General features: G+C 54.1%; 2 protein-coding genes across 2 annotated transcripts; one reads left to right on the plus strand and one right to left on the minus strand.

The window, feature by feature from the left end:
- Positions 1–3063: 3063 nt before the first annotated feature.
- Positions 3064–14456, plus strand: NCLIV_052170 (conserved hypothetical protein; the record flags this gene model as incomplete). Its single annotated transcript, XM_003884770.1, has 17 exons — positions 3064–3283; positions 3615–3715; positions 3976–4362; positions 4873–5030; positions 5409–5678; positions 5830–5980; positions 6276–6344; positions 6685–7165; positions 7391–7583; positions 9582–9944; positions 10399–10591; positions 10854–11084; positions 11551–11896; positions 12267–12313; positions 12746–12879; positions 13476–13604; positions 14063–14456. The coding sequence occupies 17 exons, from the start codon at positions 3064–3066 to the stop codon at positions 14454–14456; spliced, it is 3867 nt and encodes a 1288-aa protein (XP_003884819.1).
- Positions 14457–15639: 1183 nt separating this feature from the next.
- On the minus strand, positions 15640–18396 carry NCLIV_052180 (putative F-box domain-containing protein; the record flags this gene model as incomplete). The annotated part of the gene is made up of 3 exons (XM_003884771.1): positions 15640–16359; positions 16674–16979; positions 17401–18396. 3 exons carry the CDS (start codon positions 18394–18396, stop codon positions 15640–15642), a joined length of 2022 nt encoding a protein of 673 aa, XP_003884820.1.

The raw sequence follows: 18396 nt of genomic DNA on the forward strand, positions 1-18396 counted from the left end.
TACTGTAGTAGAGCCGAGCTATTTCGCATCAAGCCTCGTGCCCATATTACAGCAGCGATTCTTGCGCGGCATCGCACACGCGTGACTGCTGCAAAGCGAGACGACAGCGCATCTTTGATTAACCTCACAGCCGGGCGTGCTGCTAGCAAAATAACCCATCCGAGGCGCCACATGAGTAGCAGATGACGAGGAAAAAGAGGAGACCGTTGGGGAAGCTCGTGAAGAAGGACCGCTCATAAAATGTCGCTTCGACTGTCTGCAATTCTGGCACGAGGGGGGCCTGCGACTCCCGAGCCGACGTGGTCAGGCGCCCGATCCCAGATGCCTCTCTTGGCCCTGTCCACGGAAAATCGCCAGCAAGTGCAAGTAGTAACGAAGCATGGAGAGACCGTAGCGTGCATTCAGCATGCCCCATCTACCAGGGATGGTGAAGCCCATCAGCTGGCCCACGTCAGCGCGATAAGATGGCATCCTCGTAAGCCAGAGACTCCTGAGGAAGTTTGCGTGTTTTGGCAAACGCAGTTCACGAAATCGCCATACCGCTGATGGGAAGACTGAAGTTGCGGCACTCGTACCACACCGTATGCACATCCATGCGCATTAACCACCCCTGAAGTAGACATTTGCCTTTCGGACCTCAGGGATCGTGCTGTTCTTCGAGAAAACTTCTTTCGTGAGATCCCTGCCCTCGTCGGAAGGATCAGAATCTTGAGGACCTCGCTGCGGCGATTTGGAGCGAATGCCGCCGATTTAGTTTGCCGCCGCTCTTCTGAAACGCGATGGCACTTGCCTCAGGCGTTTCTTCTGTAGTGTCTGTGCTCTCGGATTGGATTCCACCACGCCCAGTGGGGTGGTGTACAACACTAGCACACAACTTGGTTCTCTGTACCTCATAATTGCAGTACTAGCAGCTGGGTGGCTGCTCAAGACTCACTGCTTCGTCAGGAGGTTTTTTCTTGTGTGTTGTAGTCAAACGGTGAGTGTGCGCTGAGCATGGAGAGGGGGGAAAGGGTTGAGCACCCCCCCCCCCCCCCCATAGCTGTTGTTTCCCTCGCCCAGCGGTCGAGGATCGGAAAAGCTGTATCTCGAAACTCCTCTCAGTTAACGCCAAGTGACGCCGGCAGCTTTCACTTGACCGGTTAGTCTGCCGGTTCCGTGCGGCCCCCTAGCGCTGACCCGAACAGGCTGCGCGTTTATGTTCCTATCTGTTGAAAGCCACAAAACTGCCGGATCCGCCTTTCGATTTCTTCCTGGTTCGGGCTCAGAGCACACTACGCTGTTTGTCGGTTGGACATCCGGCCGAATCTCCCGCTGGAATCACAGAAGTGTCACGACCAATTCAAGTGAAGACATTGCCGAAGAGGGCTCAGTCCAGTTCATCGACCTCCCTCACAGCGCAGCCATCACCAACATCGCGATTTCGACTAAGGGCCAACTCTGCGTTAGTACAGACAGCTCTGGAGGAGCCGTTGTGTCCTCACTTGAAGAGGATAACTGCGCAGGAAAGATATTGTCTCCGATCTGCGAGTACCATCAGCACGAGGGAATCCGTTTCGTAAGCTTCCCGGTCGACTGGAGAGTTTCAACCACCTACTGACCCCCGTAGCACCTTCGTTCCGTTCGTGTGTTGAGATCATAAGCCGACAGTCGCGCAGATTGGAAAGCACTCAGCTTGTCCCTCTACCGCAATCGCGTCACGGAGAAGAGTCGAGGCACACCAACTGCGTCTGACCGCGAATGGACAGAACACGGTCCGATATTTTAAGAGGCTGCTCACGCGACAACCTTGCACATCGTGAAGAGAATCTGAGACGCAGCCCGTCTGTAGAAAGACGATAGCTCCTCTGTCGTGGTTTTCTTCGGTTAATTCTGAAGAAACGCTGCGGAAGAGGCATCTGAGGGAAATCTGCGCTGCCTGCTGAACGATGAATCTGTGTGCAGTCAGCTTTCCGATGCAGGAAGAATGGCTGCACAAGCAACCAGGAGCAGCCAACGTTCTTTTTAACAGGGAATTCCGCAGTGGTCTTAGAGGCTGATCACCTTGGTCACTGTTTCAGACGGTGAGTGAGCCGTCACGAGCTAAGCCATGTTCAAGACGAGAAGAGCTAACCCCACCGCTTCTTGTCCATCGTTGGAACTTTGTCCGGGAAACAAGCGTGATGACGCAAACCCACCCGTGATGTTTAGAGCCGCTAAAGAGAAAGGGGTAAGGAAGGCACTCCAGGGGATCTTTCCTCCAGTTGCGCACGGCAAACCCTGCACTCGCCCATCTGGAGGTGTTCCCCCCTTGCATTTTCAGTGTTTCTCTCTGGGAGGCTGACAATTGCCTGTTCCCAAATAGGTACACTTCAACCGTGCCTCTCCTCCTCGTCGACTACCTGGCCGCCTCGGACCGCCTCGTTCTTCTTACGGCTCAAGGCTGTCTGATGCAGCTGGCCTTGCTAGAGGACGGTCGCGCGCGCGTTCTGTCTCAGATAAAACTCGCTGGGTTCCACAACTGTGCCGCAGTGCCTCAGTTTGTTTGGATTGACGAGAACATCTTGGCCTCCGTGGTAGAAGAGCGGGTCATTCGGTTCTGGAACTTGGCGACCGAAGAGACTCAAGTTCTCAGCCTTCATGCAGAGATGAGGAACGCTGGTCTCTGGGGTGACACGGTTTCATGCCTCGCTTTCCAAAGAAGGAGTGCATCCCTCCTAGTCGGCACCGGGGGAGGCAAAATCGCTCGAGTGAGACGCTCCCGCTGCGCAGAGCAAACCGCCCCGGACGACACTGTTGGCCGACGCCATCGTCCACGCCAGGGCGTGACGCCGGAGAAGCGGCTGCAGGGGGTTCCTTCTCCATAGCCGATGTGTCACCGATGCACTGGGAACTGTTCCCTGAAACCTCCTCGCGGGCACAAGAAGCAAGAGATCCACGAGTCGTTTTCAAGGTCTCTTTGGTCTTTGCCCTAACACCGTCGCTCTGTGTGGCCCAACGATTCTAGCAAATTGACGACTTGTTTTACACCTTTTACCACTGTGGGATTGCCTGCATACGTCATGGTTTTTCCCCGAGCCCCGCCGCATGCCCACGCAGCCCAAAGAAGAGAAACGCGTGGAAGAATGGGAAGCAATCGAGCACCTTCCTCGCTACGAGACAAGAGCCGCACGTAGAGGCCGTCGTCGCGTGTATTGTCAGTGCAGGCGTCGGCGAACGGCTCTCTCTTCGGAGTTGGCGTGGGAGGATTTCGAGTTGATTCATGAAGCTGATCGTGATAGTTGCTTGAGTGTCGCTGTATTCGAAGGTAGGACGTTCGCACAAGGTTTTGTGGAGGGCGACAGATGCCTCCTGCAACTGTTTCTTTCGAGCACGCAGGCTTGGGGCAAGGAAACAGTTTCGTCCTAGCATTCCACCTGCACACTGCAACGGAAGCTGGGCCGCGATGAGGCAGGCCTGCATCCACTGCACACGCTGTGTCGGTTCTCAGCCGTGGCTTACGACTTTGGGTTATATTGCAACAACAGCGCACTCTGAGTGTTGGAGGTTGCCGAGATGGCGGACCTCTCGTGAGACCAGGGTAATTTCTTTCCTCGGTTGATTTCGACTGAATATCTCTGGAATTACTTCTTTTCCAGGAGATGACGAGGCTGTCGCAATCAGCGGCAAGGCCGCACTGTCGCTCCTGTCTTGGATCGAACCGACATTCGCGGCTGATGCAGGCCTCATCGCTCTACAAGTATGTGAAGACAGCAGCCAAATTTCGGCGGTGTTCACCTCGCCTCTCGAGTCTCGCCAGCACATTTGAGGGCGAAAAATCAGGGAGCGACGTACTCAGCGCCGCGGATGTAGCCAGACTGTTTTTTTAGTCTAGTATCCGCAGGGATCCGCTGGCCTCGCAACACTTCTGGAAAGAAAAGAAAGGACAAAGCTACAGACCGCCTCCGACATGATGTCATCAAAGAAGGGTTAGCCGACGTGCGTGCGCTTTTTTTTCAGTCCGGTCTCACGGAGATCAGCTTGTTTATGGAAAAACAAAGAGAAGAAAAGTCAGGGGACAATGCCGAGCCTTCGCCATCAGGAACAGACGCCCTCCGGCCAGCTTCACCTTTCTTCTTTGGCGACTCCCTGCCTTCGACCGCGTCTACGCGGATTACCACGCGACAGCCCTTCACTGGGTTGACTCTCAACAGATCTATGTTGACGGTGTTCAACACTCAGTTGGTCACCGTTTTCAAAATCACGGAGGACCACGGAAGCCTTCTTGCGTGTGCTGTGTCGTGTATCGAAACAACCGGCGTTACTGGAGCAGCCGCGTACGTCGCCGGATCATCCACGACACTTTTCCTCGCGACTCCACGGGGTGTCCAGCAGATGTCCCTTGAAGTGAGAAAGAATCACGCACTGACAGAAACTCGACAGGCGTGACAGGCGAGGCAAGAACCCTCCCTCTTCTCTCGTACACACAGCGAGACGTCTCGAATAACGGCTACCGTACCACAGACCTTGGTGGCCCCAGGAAGTTGGCATCGGCGTCCACGATTAGGGACACAGCGAGCGCTACTTTCGGCCGATACGGCGGCTTGGAAACTCCACAAGGTTAAATGATGCACGCGAGAGAGCCGACCGGAAGCTGCACAGTTCTATCCTCTTGCAGCTGGCGAACACGCCCTGCCGCCATAGTTCTTCACTACACAGAATAGCAGCAAACACTTTCACCGGCGAGGCCTCCTGGTCCTCCTTCACTTTGAAGAGACAGCAGTTCGGGAGAAGTGTGCCTGGAGAACACTGGACCGCGTTTTTCCTTGATCACTGTGAAGGGAAGCGCCACGGGAGTCTCCCAAACCCCGGCGAAAATCAGGATTTTGACCGACTGTCTGGTGTTCACGAACCCAGGGCCAGGATCGTGGACTCCTCTCTGAACGAGAGACATTGGATCCTCCTATGGCCGCTCCCCAGCTTCTCTGGTTGAAAGGCGACACCCTTGGAGTGCTGAGTGAAGACACCTGCCTTTCTGTTTGGAGGCTGGGAAAGGGGGCTCCTGCGCTGCTGAGGTAGGCAAACAAAAAGTTTCGATCGCTAGCGACGATGCTTGCTCTGAGCAAACTCGACGTCAGCAAACACGTCGGCAAAGCCCAACTGCAAAGTTTATGACAGAACAACTTGATCGTCTGTTCGACCGTACTGACTGTCTGGCGAATCAGTCGCGGACGCGGAGTGCGATCGTTCATAGTTCGTTCGAGGCAGCTGCGAGAGCGACACACTCTCCAGCCGCGCTAGCCTTTTTTTCTGTCTCTTCTTCTCGCGGAGACGCCGTGATGACTGTGACAGTATTTCCTGACCCCTACAGTCTATGGAGGAAGTTCCGGAGGGAAACGAAAAAAACAGCCAGAGTTCTCTCTCGGGCTCGGTCTCTTCCTTGGTATGTCCAGCACTGGGAAGGTGGAAGCATCCTTCGCTGAAGATGAGGCGATACTTGTCAAGTCCATGGTTGGAGCCAAAGACGGCAGCAGGATCAGTTTCGTCTTGAAACGGAGGAAACAGAGGATCTGCCTACCAGACGGCGGAGACACCTCCAATCCAGATGGATGTTGCAACCGGCCAGTGCCCGTCGCTGAGCGAAGCTCAGCAGAGCGTATGACTGAGGAAGACGCCGAGGAAGAACTTGGAATATTCGACGTAGCAACGTCTAGCCTTCGGATGTAAGCAAGATCCCAGTACACTGCAGGGGCTCTAGTCGTCGCGCGGCCGCAACGTTTCAGGCTCGTGCGCGCACACGTAGGGACAGCTCGCAACCTCGATGACATCCGCGAACAAGGTTCAGAGCCGTTGCCTCATGCGTTTCTTGTGCAGATACGGCTCCGAAATACTGGGAAGCACGAAGATAACTTTCCACGGGTGGGACGAACGGGATACCCGTCTTCTGGCGTGCTGCGTGTGGCGACCTGAGAACCCAGCCGACACAGGCTCTCGGAACGAGGAAGGAGGTTCTCCCAGTTCGAAGGTAAGCTGCCAGCGTGTCAAGAGACTGTGAGCACTGAGACCGTCCTTCTCCTGTCGCAACGCGCAGTTTCTGATGAAAGAAAGACCGGCAAGTGGAGGGTGTGCAGCTACTATCACTTACTCCAGCTGGTGAGCCCGCGAGGCGTTGCACTTGCAGCCTCTTCTTCGCTGGGTCTCATTCCCCGAAAAAAAACTCAGCTCCGTGGCCGGATCTCTCCCCCCACTGCTACTGACGACGGGACACCTCACCCTAGCATGGGGCTAGAAGACTGGCCTTCTGTATGCTGTAACCGCAGCAAATGGACAGCTCTCGGCCTTACCTCGTGACCTTCTTCATTGACCCTGATGGCCGGTTGGCCGAGCAGGTGAGATCAAGAATCTCCAGAGACAGTGGTTGCGCGGCACCCTCCGCTTTCGTCGGTTCTGCCGCACTGCCTACGGAGAGCAGGCTGGAGTGCTGCGCACGAAACAAAGCTTCTCAGATAGGTACTTGCGGAGACGCGATGCTCTCTGCGGTCCTCCGCTGAAGAAAAGCCTGACCCGAGTGCTCCGCTGCCGTGGCGTCTCATCAGCTTGTTCCCAGTGTTTTCCCCCATGAGGGTTTTATCGGTTCTGGCCCGAAAGGCCGCAAAACGAGGGATCGGGGAAACCCCTTCCACGCATTGCACCGCATTCGACACTTCGCGCACTGTGTTTTGCCTCCAGGAGTGCATGCCATCATGTGTCCCTCTCGTGGAAGCGAAGTCCACGTTAGCAACTCCTCCCCGGGCCGTCATCGATTCGTTGACAGCTTCAGGTTGGCCCGATTCGCGACTCGTCGGTGGCGCCTCAGAATATCTGCCCAGCAAGCTCGTTCAGCCAACACCGGTCTGTTTGGGCACGCCTTTTTTCTCGTTTGTTTACTTCGAAACCTTTTCTGGTCCAAACGGTCTGTCGAATGCTGTATCGGACGAACGCGCCTCCGCGGGAGGCACACATGGAAGATGGGCAGTGCGCTCGTGGACGCAGCTCCCCGACTCTCAAGAGCAGCGGCGGCAGACCTGGCGGGTCGATGAGAAGGCAGATCTTGCTTCCTGCACATCCAGTCTGAACAGGACCGGACAAGCAGCAAGCCCTCGCCTGGTGAAGAGGTTGATGCGGGACTTTCGCAGCTTAGACCTGAAGGCCTTGACAGAGGAAGTCATCTGTAAGGTATCCTACTTTGTGGGATTCCTTTCACCATTGAAAAGCGCAACTCCCTCAAACGTGCAGCCGAACTCCACAGAACAGATGAAAAAGAAAACCCACAGACGGCGAATAGACTCTTGCTGCACACGCACCCGGTTGTTTCCACTGCATGACACTTTCGGACCTACAAATACCACACCCAGATAAAAAAAGTGTGTCAGCGTTCCATGCGAATGCTCTGAAGCCTCCGTCACGGACGTCTCGTACTACCTGGCTTTCAACAATGTGGAGAAAGCGTACCAAGCCCTGAGCTTCACTACTAGCTCCAAGCCGCTATACCCTGAGATGGCGAAAATCAGTATCAAGACAAGACGGCTAGAGATTGCGCTCAAATGTATTGGAAAACTAAAGATGCCCAAACTCCATGCAGCTCTGAGGTATGTGCTACCCCGCGACACCGTAGCGTGCTACGGGGCCGTCCTAAAACCCCTCACAATCAACACAGCCGTGTCACACTCGGGGCCCGCTCTACTGTGCAGTTGTTTACGCATTAGCCCATTCAGCAGAAAACACGAGTCACGGGAGCACCTATGTCCCTCTCGCTTCATGTTTTCTGGGGACGACGGTGTAAATAAGAGACAACACGAAATGATAGGGCTTCGAACGAGCGAAACTTGCGTCCAAAAACTTACGGACAAGGGCGCGGAGTGTCACACACACTGTCGCTGCGATGACTTGAGAAGGGAAGCCTTGCCCCTAGTCACCAGGCGTTGGCCGGTTTGCGTGGCCCCTTGGCTGTCGGCAGACACTTGTTCGATCTCCTTTTTCGGGTCTTTGGTGATCGCGAAGCCAGTTGTACCAGCTACGGTTTTGGCACATTCGTAGAAAAGTATGGTTAGACGTTACGATGAGAGGCAGGCCTAGACGCCGCGTGTCGCCGAATTGCCGAAACGTCCTTGCCACAGGAAAGCAGAACACGAAGAAGATGAAGTCAAGCTCGCATTGGCTGCCATCCATCTTGGCCTGGACGATGAAGTTGAACCTCTATACAGGAGCTGTGGAAGATTTGATCTTTTGGAGACTTGGTTGCAAGCAAATGCTAAATGGGATGACGCCTTGCAGGTCAGAACGGACCAGGCCAACGACTTCCTCGTTGACAGAGAAATGCAGGCGCGGACGGCGACAGCTAACCCCGTTCTCTCGTCCGTGTTCAGACAAAGTACAACTGTGTACTCCAATGTGGCACATTTTCGTTTTTCTACGAAAACGCGAAGAGATTTCACCAGACGCGAACGCTTGTTCTCCCTCGCAGTCCGCTCTTTTGTTCTGTAGCGAACGCGTGGTGCGAGAGTTTCGGGCGTGTCACACTGAACGCCGGTGTCGCGAAGGCGCAGTTAGACTAGCCACTACTCTCGCCGCTTTTGCGCTTTCTCATCGTCCGCTGCCTATCTAGACCATCCATTTTTGTCGTTCACAAAGCCGGCGCTGTCCGCAGCCTCCTTTGTCTCTAACCGTGCAGGTTGCAAGTCAAGCTGGTCGCCTGCACTCGTTGCACACGCATTACTTGTACAGCATGTATCTGGAGAATGCTGGAGACTATTCCAATGCCTTAAATCACCTGCAGCTCTCACGCGCCTCGCCTGGCAGCCTTTCCCAAATCACATCGCCATCCAACTGTCCTTCCGAGCCGGCTGTTGCTTGTGAAACAAAACGGCCGCTCCACTCAGCGCCACCATCCAGATGTTTTTCTTCTGTTTCTTCCAAAGAACTCGCCTCGACCTCTTCCACGAAAGAGCCTTCGTTGGGGCAAACGACGCGGGTCACAGGCTGGCGTTATGAGAGTCCAAGGGTCCTACGACTCGCCGAAAAAACTGGAGACGTTGAGGCATTCCTGCACCAGCAAACAGATCCGGAGCTGTATAGGTAAGCCTGTGTGTGCGTACACGTGTGAGGATATTCGGCAAGTGCCCAGGCAGTCTCTCCGCTAGATGTTGCGCTTCGCTCCAGGCGTGGGCAGAGGTAACCGCAGACCCGAGAGAGACATCCTGCTCGGAGCAGCTTCGAAAAAGCATTTCGAACTTCAGAAGGCTTTTCCGCCGTCGCCACCCTCTGCGGGGAAAACCGGAGAGCTGGATGGTTGTGTGGATGGCGTACGTGCAAACCGGAGAGCTGGATGGTTGTGTGGATGGCGTACGTGCAAACCGGAGAGCTGGATGGTTGTGTGGATGGCGTACGTGCAAACCGGAGAGCTGGATGGTTGTGTGGATGGCGTACGTGCAAACCGGAGAGCTGGATGGTTGTGTGGATGGCGTACGTGCAAACCGGAGAGCTGGATGGTTGTGTGGATGGCGTACTTGCAAACCGGAGAGCTGGATGGTTGTGTGGATGGCGTACGTGCAAAGACCCCCTGACGGAGGTGCTTGCGTGTCACGTAGATGGCACGGCGTCCGCCTCGAGAAACATGCGTGGGAAACGGAGCCAGGGGTAAACGTGTATCCGCTGGAAACGCCCCAAGATGCGAAAGCCTCGAACCCGCGAGAGAAGCTCGGTGCGCAGGCACGAAGCAAGGAAGCTCTGTTGAAGCAGGCGCTGAAGTGGTACTCCCGTGGAAAGCTGCGCAGCCACCAGGTTCGCGTTTTGTGCTCAACAGATCAGATTGACGAGGCCAGAAAGGTGTGCAGCGAAACAGGAGACCAGGATGCTTGTCTTCTGCTGGCGCATGAGCTGGAAAAACGCGGACAAGTGCAGGAAGCTGTGAGGCTCTACACAAAAGCCGGTAGGCTGCGGAAGGCACTCAGGTATGTATCGCCGGCGAATGCAGTGAAACGGTACAACAGCGATGACGAAGGGTGAAAGGACTGGGAAGACGCGAAAGACCGCCACATCACAGCGGAGCGTTTATAAGGGGGAACCGACGACATCATATGCCTAGTTATCAGCGTTTGACTGGAAGCCCGCTAACCTTACGGCAACATGTCCAACACAGTAAAACACGCGAACCGAACGAGGGAAGGCAAAAAGCTGACACATTCGATTCCTACCGATTGCCCATCCATCGCTACTGCCATGGCCGTTTTCACACGGAAACAGGCTGCTCTGTGGTGGCGACCAAGGGTGTACTCAACCCTCCAACTGGGTCAAGCAGGAAACAGAGACTCCATGGTCGTATGGTTCAGCTGGAGCACGAGTTGCAACGATTGCTCCTTCGAAAGGCATCAGTCGAATTCTGCACGGGTGTCTTTACTGCACTAGTATGTGCGTGTTGATGAAGCAAGCATCGGGAAAGTTGCAGGCCGTATCGTTCGAACTGATCTGGACGACAGACCCTCTTGTCCGAATGCCTCACAGTTTGGGCCAGCAGGAGGAGTTGGACAGCGACTTGATGGCGGCAGCCTTGAATGCCAGTCACGAGGACTTGGTAGCCGCTGCAGCAAGCTTCTATGAGGTAAACGTGCGTTGGAGCATGGAGGAACCCGCCGGCTCAGCGTAGTGAAAAGCAATTTGTCGAGTCCCAGCAGACAGAGTAGAGCACAAGTCGAGAATGTAATAAGACTTTCCGAGGTTTCTTGCTCGTGCTTTTGTATACATTTCTAACGCGGTCTAACTGTCCAACATGTCGAGTGACTGCGCAAGACGTCACCTTTAACAGGAGACTTCCCCATCTCGCATTTAACACTGCTGAAGTTCGACGTGACTGTTCGTCCCAGCGGCGCGAGTACGAGAAGGCGGTGGCGCTCTTCCGCAAGGCGGGTCAACTCGACACAGCCCTTCAAGTGTGTCTGGCTGCGAACTTGCGAGACTCCTTGCGGCTCCTAGCAGACGAAGCAACACCAAGCAATGATCCGTCTGTGGTCGAGAAGTGTGCAGCCGCATTCGTAGACGCAGGAATGATCGACAGAGCCATTCAATTGCTGGCAAAAACGAAACGCTTCGATGCGGTATGACCTAGGGGCGTCGGCACACACACACACACACGCACCGTTGCATGCGTGACAAAACGCAGGGAACATTCGCTAGAACTGTATCGACAAGCGTGGAGCTGCATGAAGCGAACCCGTCCGAAGGAATGCGGGCAACACAGTGGACCCACTTTGTGTTTTTTATCCTGCAGCCGTGTTTCCATTTTAGGTCACTGTGTTGTCTCGATTACGTTTCCGACCGCTGACGGATTCAAACGCGAGTGGAAAGGGTGGGGCGAGTCTACGCGGCATCGTTCGCCTGAGTCCATTCAAAAGGGTCTATCTAGCGACATACAGAGTAGTCCACATCGAATTTAACTTCTGGGAGTTTCCACTTGTTCGAGAAGAGAAGCAACTGAAACGGACGAGTGCGGGCACACACAACATCCTTCTGCTGCTTCGTCCTATTGGTAGCTGGATATTTTGCTGCGGGCGCGTTCGGCAGGCCTTGCAGCTGTGTGAAAATCGCCACCTGGTCCTCTCCGACAGCCTTGTCAAGGCTCTTACACCCAGCAAGGACGACGCAATACACTGCATTCCTTCGACAGCCACCGATTCGCGCGGCGACACTACTGGAGCCGGAGGATCTGACACAGATGACGAGCGAGATCGCGAAACACGAACTGCTTTCGAGGCCAGACGGGGAGTGCTGATCAGACTGGGGAAGCTTTGCCTGAGACAAAAATTGTTCCATCAGGCCTGCAGATCCTTTACTGCTGCCGGCGAGATTGTGACGGCGATCGACTGCCTTCTCAAAACTGGCGACACCGAAAAGATCATATATTTCGCACGTAGGCATCAAAGTGTTCCTGCCGTGTGCTATACTATATAGATCACATGGCTTTTAGTACTTCAAGATCATACTAACGGCGAGAAGGGAAGTATACGAATTACTGACCATTCTAGCGCAGTTACGCCTAACGATTTCCTCACGGCTGAAATGAGTTGAAGCTATTGCAAAATTTGGCCGCAACAATCTGCAGCAATCGACCGCCTTCACGTCCGCCCCGCGGTGTTGCGCACGAATCGGTTATATTGTGTCTTGCGTAGAAACGGCTCGACATCCCGAAGTATATATCGCTGCGGCGAATTATTTACAAGGACTTGATCATTTCAGTGATGCGAAACTCCGCACCTCCATTGTTTCCTTTTATCAAAAAGCGAAAGCCTTCCCCAAACTTGCTGCGTTCTACATCAACCTGGCTCAGGTAAGTGATGGGCGGGCGGCATGCATGCTCACTGGACCGGAAAATGCGACATCTGGAACAAGTCGCGATGCCTGCTTCAAAGTTCTCTCGATGATGGTAATTCTCCCTTGCAGCAGAAGTGGACTTCAGCAGCTGCTGAACGAGAGAAAACCTGCTGCAGTCAAGGCTTTCAGTCCCCTACATACGCGATTCAGTGTAGAAGATGCTGGCCTCCAGGGGTCTGCCATCGTGAACGTGGAACGCACACAGGGGTGGGGTACAGAGAACCTGTGTTTGCATATTCCTCGGCGACCACCGGCTTTAGATGGTATTACTTTTGACACGCGTAGTACGCTAGAAAGTTCCATTCAGGTGCGATAAATTTGGACAGCTGTGATGCTAAGGAGCCGTACCGCTCTTGCTGAATATCGCGCTTCTGGACTCATTCTACAGATGGAGATAGAGGAACACAGCGAGTACGAGCGCGCGCTCTCCTCATTGCAAGAGAGTCGAGACTATCTCATCCACTGTCCAGATGCGGCAAAGAAGATAGATTTGCTCGAGGCTCGCATTGACATCATAACCAGGTATACGGCCAGCACATTGTGACTGCTAGTTAGCGCTACGGATCACACCTGGGGCGCCAACAAGCGTACTTTTCATCGGCGGACATGATTTGTACGGGTCGGCAATGTGGACATCCCGTGTTGGAAGAAAATATTCCGTACACACAAAACATGCCCTTCAGTTTCCTGGTTTCGTTACGCAAGTTCGCATTGACCTCGCAACGACGCAGGCGAAGCCTCATTTTCAGCGATAGCGCTGTGCTTCGACATCACCGGAAGCGTGGTTGCTTGTAGTTCCTGTCAAGTTCTGGACCATTGTGCCTGTTTCCGCAGCCGTATTGTGGTAGGTCCAGCCGTTTCCTTACATGCTAGAGTGAACCTCCTCGGGGAATTCTTCAGAGCGCAGAGGGGAGATAACCAGAAACGCGCTCGAGTGGAATGCCTTCATGCTGCACAGCCTCCGGCGCTCAATCCCTACTAGTCACTTGCTTGCACGGGGAAAATACCGCTTCCGACGCGTGCCTAAAGATGCGGGAGTGTAATAAATATATTGGAGGGCCCTGCGTTTGTCTCCCCCGAGGACGACGTTCTAACAACAAACTGTACTGGTTCTGCAGATACATTGACGCAACGCGACTTCGAGCCGAAGATCCGGACGCCATGGCTCGGGAGTTGGTCTTGCTCTTGAAGACTCCGGCTGCAGAGAAAGTTCTCAAAATTGGAGATGTTTTTTCAGAGTTGGGCAGGTGAGAGCTGTTTTGTTAATACGCAGGCTGAGCGGGAGAGCCCTTGTAACGAAGCGTACATTATGCTTCTCTTTCTCTTCCAAAGAGTGAACTGCACGGACCAGCGGCAATCCCAACCTGGAAAACTTCGCTGTCCGTAGCACAGCGTTTTGGGTAAAAAACGGATCGGTCTATACGTGTGACTGCGATTCCTCCGCATATCCTTATGCCACCGGCCATGTGGTAATAAAGTAGGCGCGGTGGCAGCGGGAATTTGAGGTCCGCGGGGCCCTGATAGACGCACAGAACCCCCAAGCTCGTATACGAAAGAGAACTTAAAGATATTCTGAAGCGACGCAGTGGCGCGTGCCACAGCCTCTTGCCGAGTTTCCCCCAAAAGCACTGCCTTACGGTACACCTCCCATCCTACTGCTCCTGTGCGATGAACGGAGTCCCGTGCGTCCTGATGAATGCCGCAGGTACTATAACTCGATTGGGAACTTCGCCGCAGTCCGTTTTTTGATAAAGAAGATGCAGGAACGCAATCTCCCGGTATCTCTGTATTTGAGTCAAGAAATCATCGGAGATGTGTGCGCCGCCACTGGCAGTGTTATCGACGAGGGAGAGTTTCACGACCACGGAACCTCCCCTCCTCGTCAGATTGATAGGACCTCCCAGTGGAGGGAAGGTACCCGGAGAGGTCAAGACGTGTCTCCTGAGTCAGCTGAAGTTTCCCAAGGATTCGATGAGCGTTCTTCCGCAGTTGCGCTCATGAGTGATTTCGAAGAGCCTGGAAACACCCAAGATGACGGACTTCCGGACGACCCTGTCGACAGCGATTGGGAAGACGGCCGCACGGTCGAGGCTCCCTAGAGGCTTCAAAAAGAGTGGACCTTCCGTGGCTTCTTCGTGAGACCCGGTGGCATCTGCTGGAGTCAGTATCGCCGGATTTGTCGGCCAGAACGCCGGCGAACCAGTCGGCACAATGGACATGTGACTGTACCGTCTCGTTTTCACCGGCAATGTACCGTATGCATGCTAAAACCTGCAAAGAGGTTACACTCCTCTGTTCCACATCATATTGTGGGGACCCATTTACTGAAGCTGGAAACAAACTTTGGATTTCTAGTGCTACGAGCCGCCACGCCAAAGTTCCACCCAAATCTTCAGAATACACGCAGGGGAATGAACGCTCTTCGTTTTCCGGTGGCAGGCTCTTGTGCTCCATCGGTGGAGATCAGTTCCGTGTTCCTTTGTTGTAGCTGCGCCCCAGTGGTCCCATGTGAGAGATACGGGCCTTGCATTCCTCTCAAGTTCCTCGGTTTTATTCACTGCGCTGCCAGCACGATTTTTCGCAGACACTTGTCGATACCACAGCCGATGCCGTAGAACCGGATAGTGCTGGATCAGGCATGATGCAACGAGCGTTGCTATCACACATGCTCTGCACTGGAGGCGCCTTGCACTTAAATTCTTCGAAGCGTTGAGCCTGTTTAACATTCGCTTTTTGCCCGCGACTCGACTCATGCGCCAGCGCTGTTTTTTCACTACCTTGCCGGTAACTATTCGATGCTTATGAAAGATAATTAAATTTACACGGGATGCCAACGACACAAAGACGTAGTTTGACAGCGCAACGTGGCACAATGGTAAACCCGGTCATTGAATCAGAGTTCTTTGCCTCTCGTTCCCAGGACAGAAAGAGCTCTGCCCATCGTTTGACCGGTGGCTGCTGAGTCAGGAAGCCGGTGTCCTTTCTGGCTTTCCGTCTTGTAACAAACGCAGACGTGTGTAAGGGCATGGAGGCCCACACGCTCGCAAAGGTGTTTCAGAACGGAATCTTAAGTACACGGGTGGACGACGTTTTGTTTCCACAGCAGATCCAACCGCGCAACCACTCTCCGGTACATGACTTCTTGTGTACAATCTTGCGAAAACAAGCCCCGAAAACTCTCTGTCCTCCAGGTGCCCCCTCTCGCTCGTTGAAGCGAGAACGGCATGTGGCAGCTGTGACCCTGTCTATGTTGCTTGCTTCTCTTGCCATGCCTCTGCCATCTCAATTGGCCAGCGGTTGAAGCCCAGTGAAAACATCGGAGACATACCGGTAACAAAACGACGCAGCATCCTGAAAGAACTCAGCAACTGAACTCACTGTTGCCTGGCTGGACGTTTCTTCACCTGTCTTGCTTCGGTGTTTAACAACGATTCTTTTGAGATTGCCGGCTCCTCCTGCCCGGACGTAAGCCACGGCACAGAGATCTGCGAAATCTTCTTCACTCACTTTGCCGCGCCAACTCGACAACTGACCCCGGCCACCAACGGGCTCCACCCCGACCAAGTCGTCTCCTCCGTCTTCCACACCAACTTGCCACATTCGCGCTGCAGATGCTCCAACGGCTCCTGCCGGCGCCGTTTGGGCAGGCCATGCCCTCCTGACTCCCGTGGCATCAGGGGCTGCCGGACCTCCTGACCCCTCTGAATTCCAGTATCCACTCCCCACTGCCGCGCGATTTGACGCAGTCAGAGTTGCAGAAAAAGGCCCATTCTCTGCTAAACCTAAGCGACGCCGTTCCTGCTCGATCACTCCATCGTACTGAGCTACATTCACGTTCAGTTGAGGGTCGACAGGGTCGTCTAACGCGTCTTCCCATGGCTGCCGCCTATTCTCGTCCTCAAAGCGTATCTCAAACCCAAGTGTCAGGCGTTCTAGAAGCTCCATCTTGTCAAGCATACGCCGCAATCCGTCGATTCCTAACAGCGTAAAATCTGGGCCAACCTGACAATCACACGGAAACCACAAAACCGATGGGGAAGTCAGCAACGAATTAATAGCGACAGAACAAACACGGTGCAAAGAGAAGCCTTTCGTTGCAAGTTTCTTCGTCACAAGGATATAAAACAACACACGCGGACTCTACTTTACTCTTGCGATCTCCTGCTTCCGTGCAAAAGTGGTCAACCCGACACCGCCCCCGGTCTGCCGAAACCATCACATGCTGCCGTATGTGTGCCTGCATCCTCCTAAAGACGTCCACAAGCACTCATTGTTTGCGGCATCCTTCCTTACGCAGCATCCCATGCAGTACCTACCTTCCACGACCAGTGGATACTTGCAGGAGGGAAGTACGAGACTTCGAACCTCTCAACAACTGGGAAGTTGCAGTTGCTCAAAATGTAGCCCCACTCAAAAGCTTGGGACCCGATCAGCGTAATAACACGCAGCCGCGAGAAGCTCCGCGGTTTAAACGCAAACGGATTGTGCAACGGCGTCTCGTCACAAAGTGGATTCTCCGGTGAGAGAAGGCGAAGCGATCGAAGAGTTCGAGCGTTTCTGTACACCAGAGCAGCTACCTCCTGAATAAAGATGGAGCCACCAGTGAAGGCTTCTGGTTGTACCTGTTAGATGAACCACACACCACAAAGCGCAGGTACACACTTTTGAACGAGCTCAGTCGCCGTTTGGACGCACCCTTTACCCTCATATCGAAGAGCTAACGAGTGACGCTCTGCCTTACGTGTTCAAATCAGTGCCCTTCCCGAGGGTGTACCGCTTCATCAGAAAGGTCAGCTGTGACGATCAGGCACTGTTTCAATGTGTCATGACCACGTAACCAGAAACGCCCGCACGTGTACCGTAGCTCCAGTTCTGCTCCGCGTAATCCAGGGTTCCTATTTGCGCCCAACCTGAAAGATTTCCCATGGCTTCGTAAGCGCATCTAGTGTATCCCACGAGTGTGACGAGATTCCGGATTGGGGACACCTTTTTTTCTTGAGTTTGAAGCTGAAGCTTTTCATCTCAAGCCCATCCCAGCGTTACCTCCAGGTGCTGCAACTGAACCATCTGTAGCAGCATTTGCTGTCTCTCGTGGATCTCCAGCTTTGCCCACTTTGCGTCCAGTACGAGAGACCGGACATGCGTGAACGCTCCAATTTCATCTCGAATTGTTGTGAAGAAAGCCGAGCTAACGACTTGCATTCGAAGAATATCCTCAACAGGCAGAAGGTGGAAAACTGCTTGCACGCACTCGGCCGGACAGGTGTTGAAGAAGTCGCCCTGCAGCTGTGGGGAGGATGACGAAGACGATGAAGCCGATGAAGAGGACGAGGACAGCGGGAGTGCATTTCCACCAGAGAAAAAGAACAAATGACGAAAAGAGTACGTAGGGCTTCTCCGAATTTCTTTGTGGCGAGAGGGTAACTCCACCGCTATGTACCGAGCGCTGTCCGACGTCTGACAGTGTCCACTTTCACCAGCCAGGGGCGATAGAAGTTGATCAACAACTGGTAGCTCTACAGGATTGTCTCGGCTGTCTTCACGTCCCCTCTCTTTCTCCGACACTACGTTTGTGTCGCCGATACTTTCCTGATGCAGGGCCCTCTCTCCGGGCGATCCGCGTCTCCTTGTACTTCTCATCTGCCCTCGGCCTTCGTCTCCCGAAGACGAAGCCGACGTCATGCCCAATGCTTCGTGGGCGTTTGGAAGTTCATGGACTCTCCCTTCTGAGTGATTCCTCTGCATACGTGCGTGTTTCGGCGAGCCTCCTGCCGCTCTTGCACCCGCTTCGTTTGCTATAACCTCACGATCCGGAAGGGTTCCACGTACACCGTCTGTTTCGTCCTTCTCACGAGAGCCGACGGGGGGCATAAGTTCTCGCGTGGGTCCTGACCCAGAACCCCGAGAAAAAGTGTGTAGAGCTGATGTGCTCGCCGCGCCTTCTTGGAAGCCACCACTTCCTGACGCTGCCCCGCCTCGACAAAGCGTCCTGGGCGGCACAGAAAAATCGGACCTCTCCAGGGTGTTCGGTCCGTCCAT

Source organism: Neospora caninum, chromosome X (genome assembly GCF_000208865.1).
Source record: "Neospora caninum Liverpool complete genome, chromosome X".
NCBI classification, from domain to species: Eukaryota; Apicomplexa; class Conoidasida; order Eucoccidiorida; family Sarcocystidae; genus Neospora; species Neospora caninum.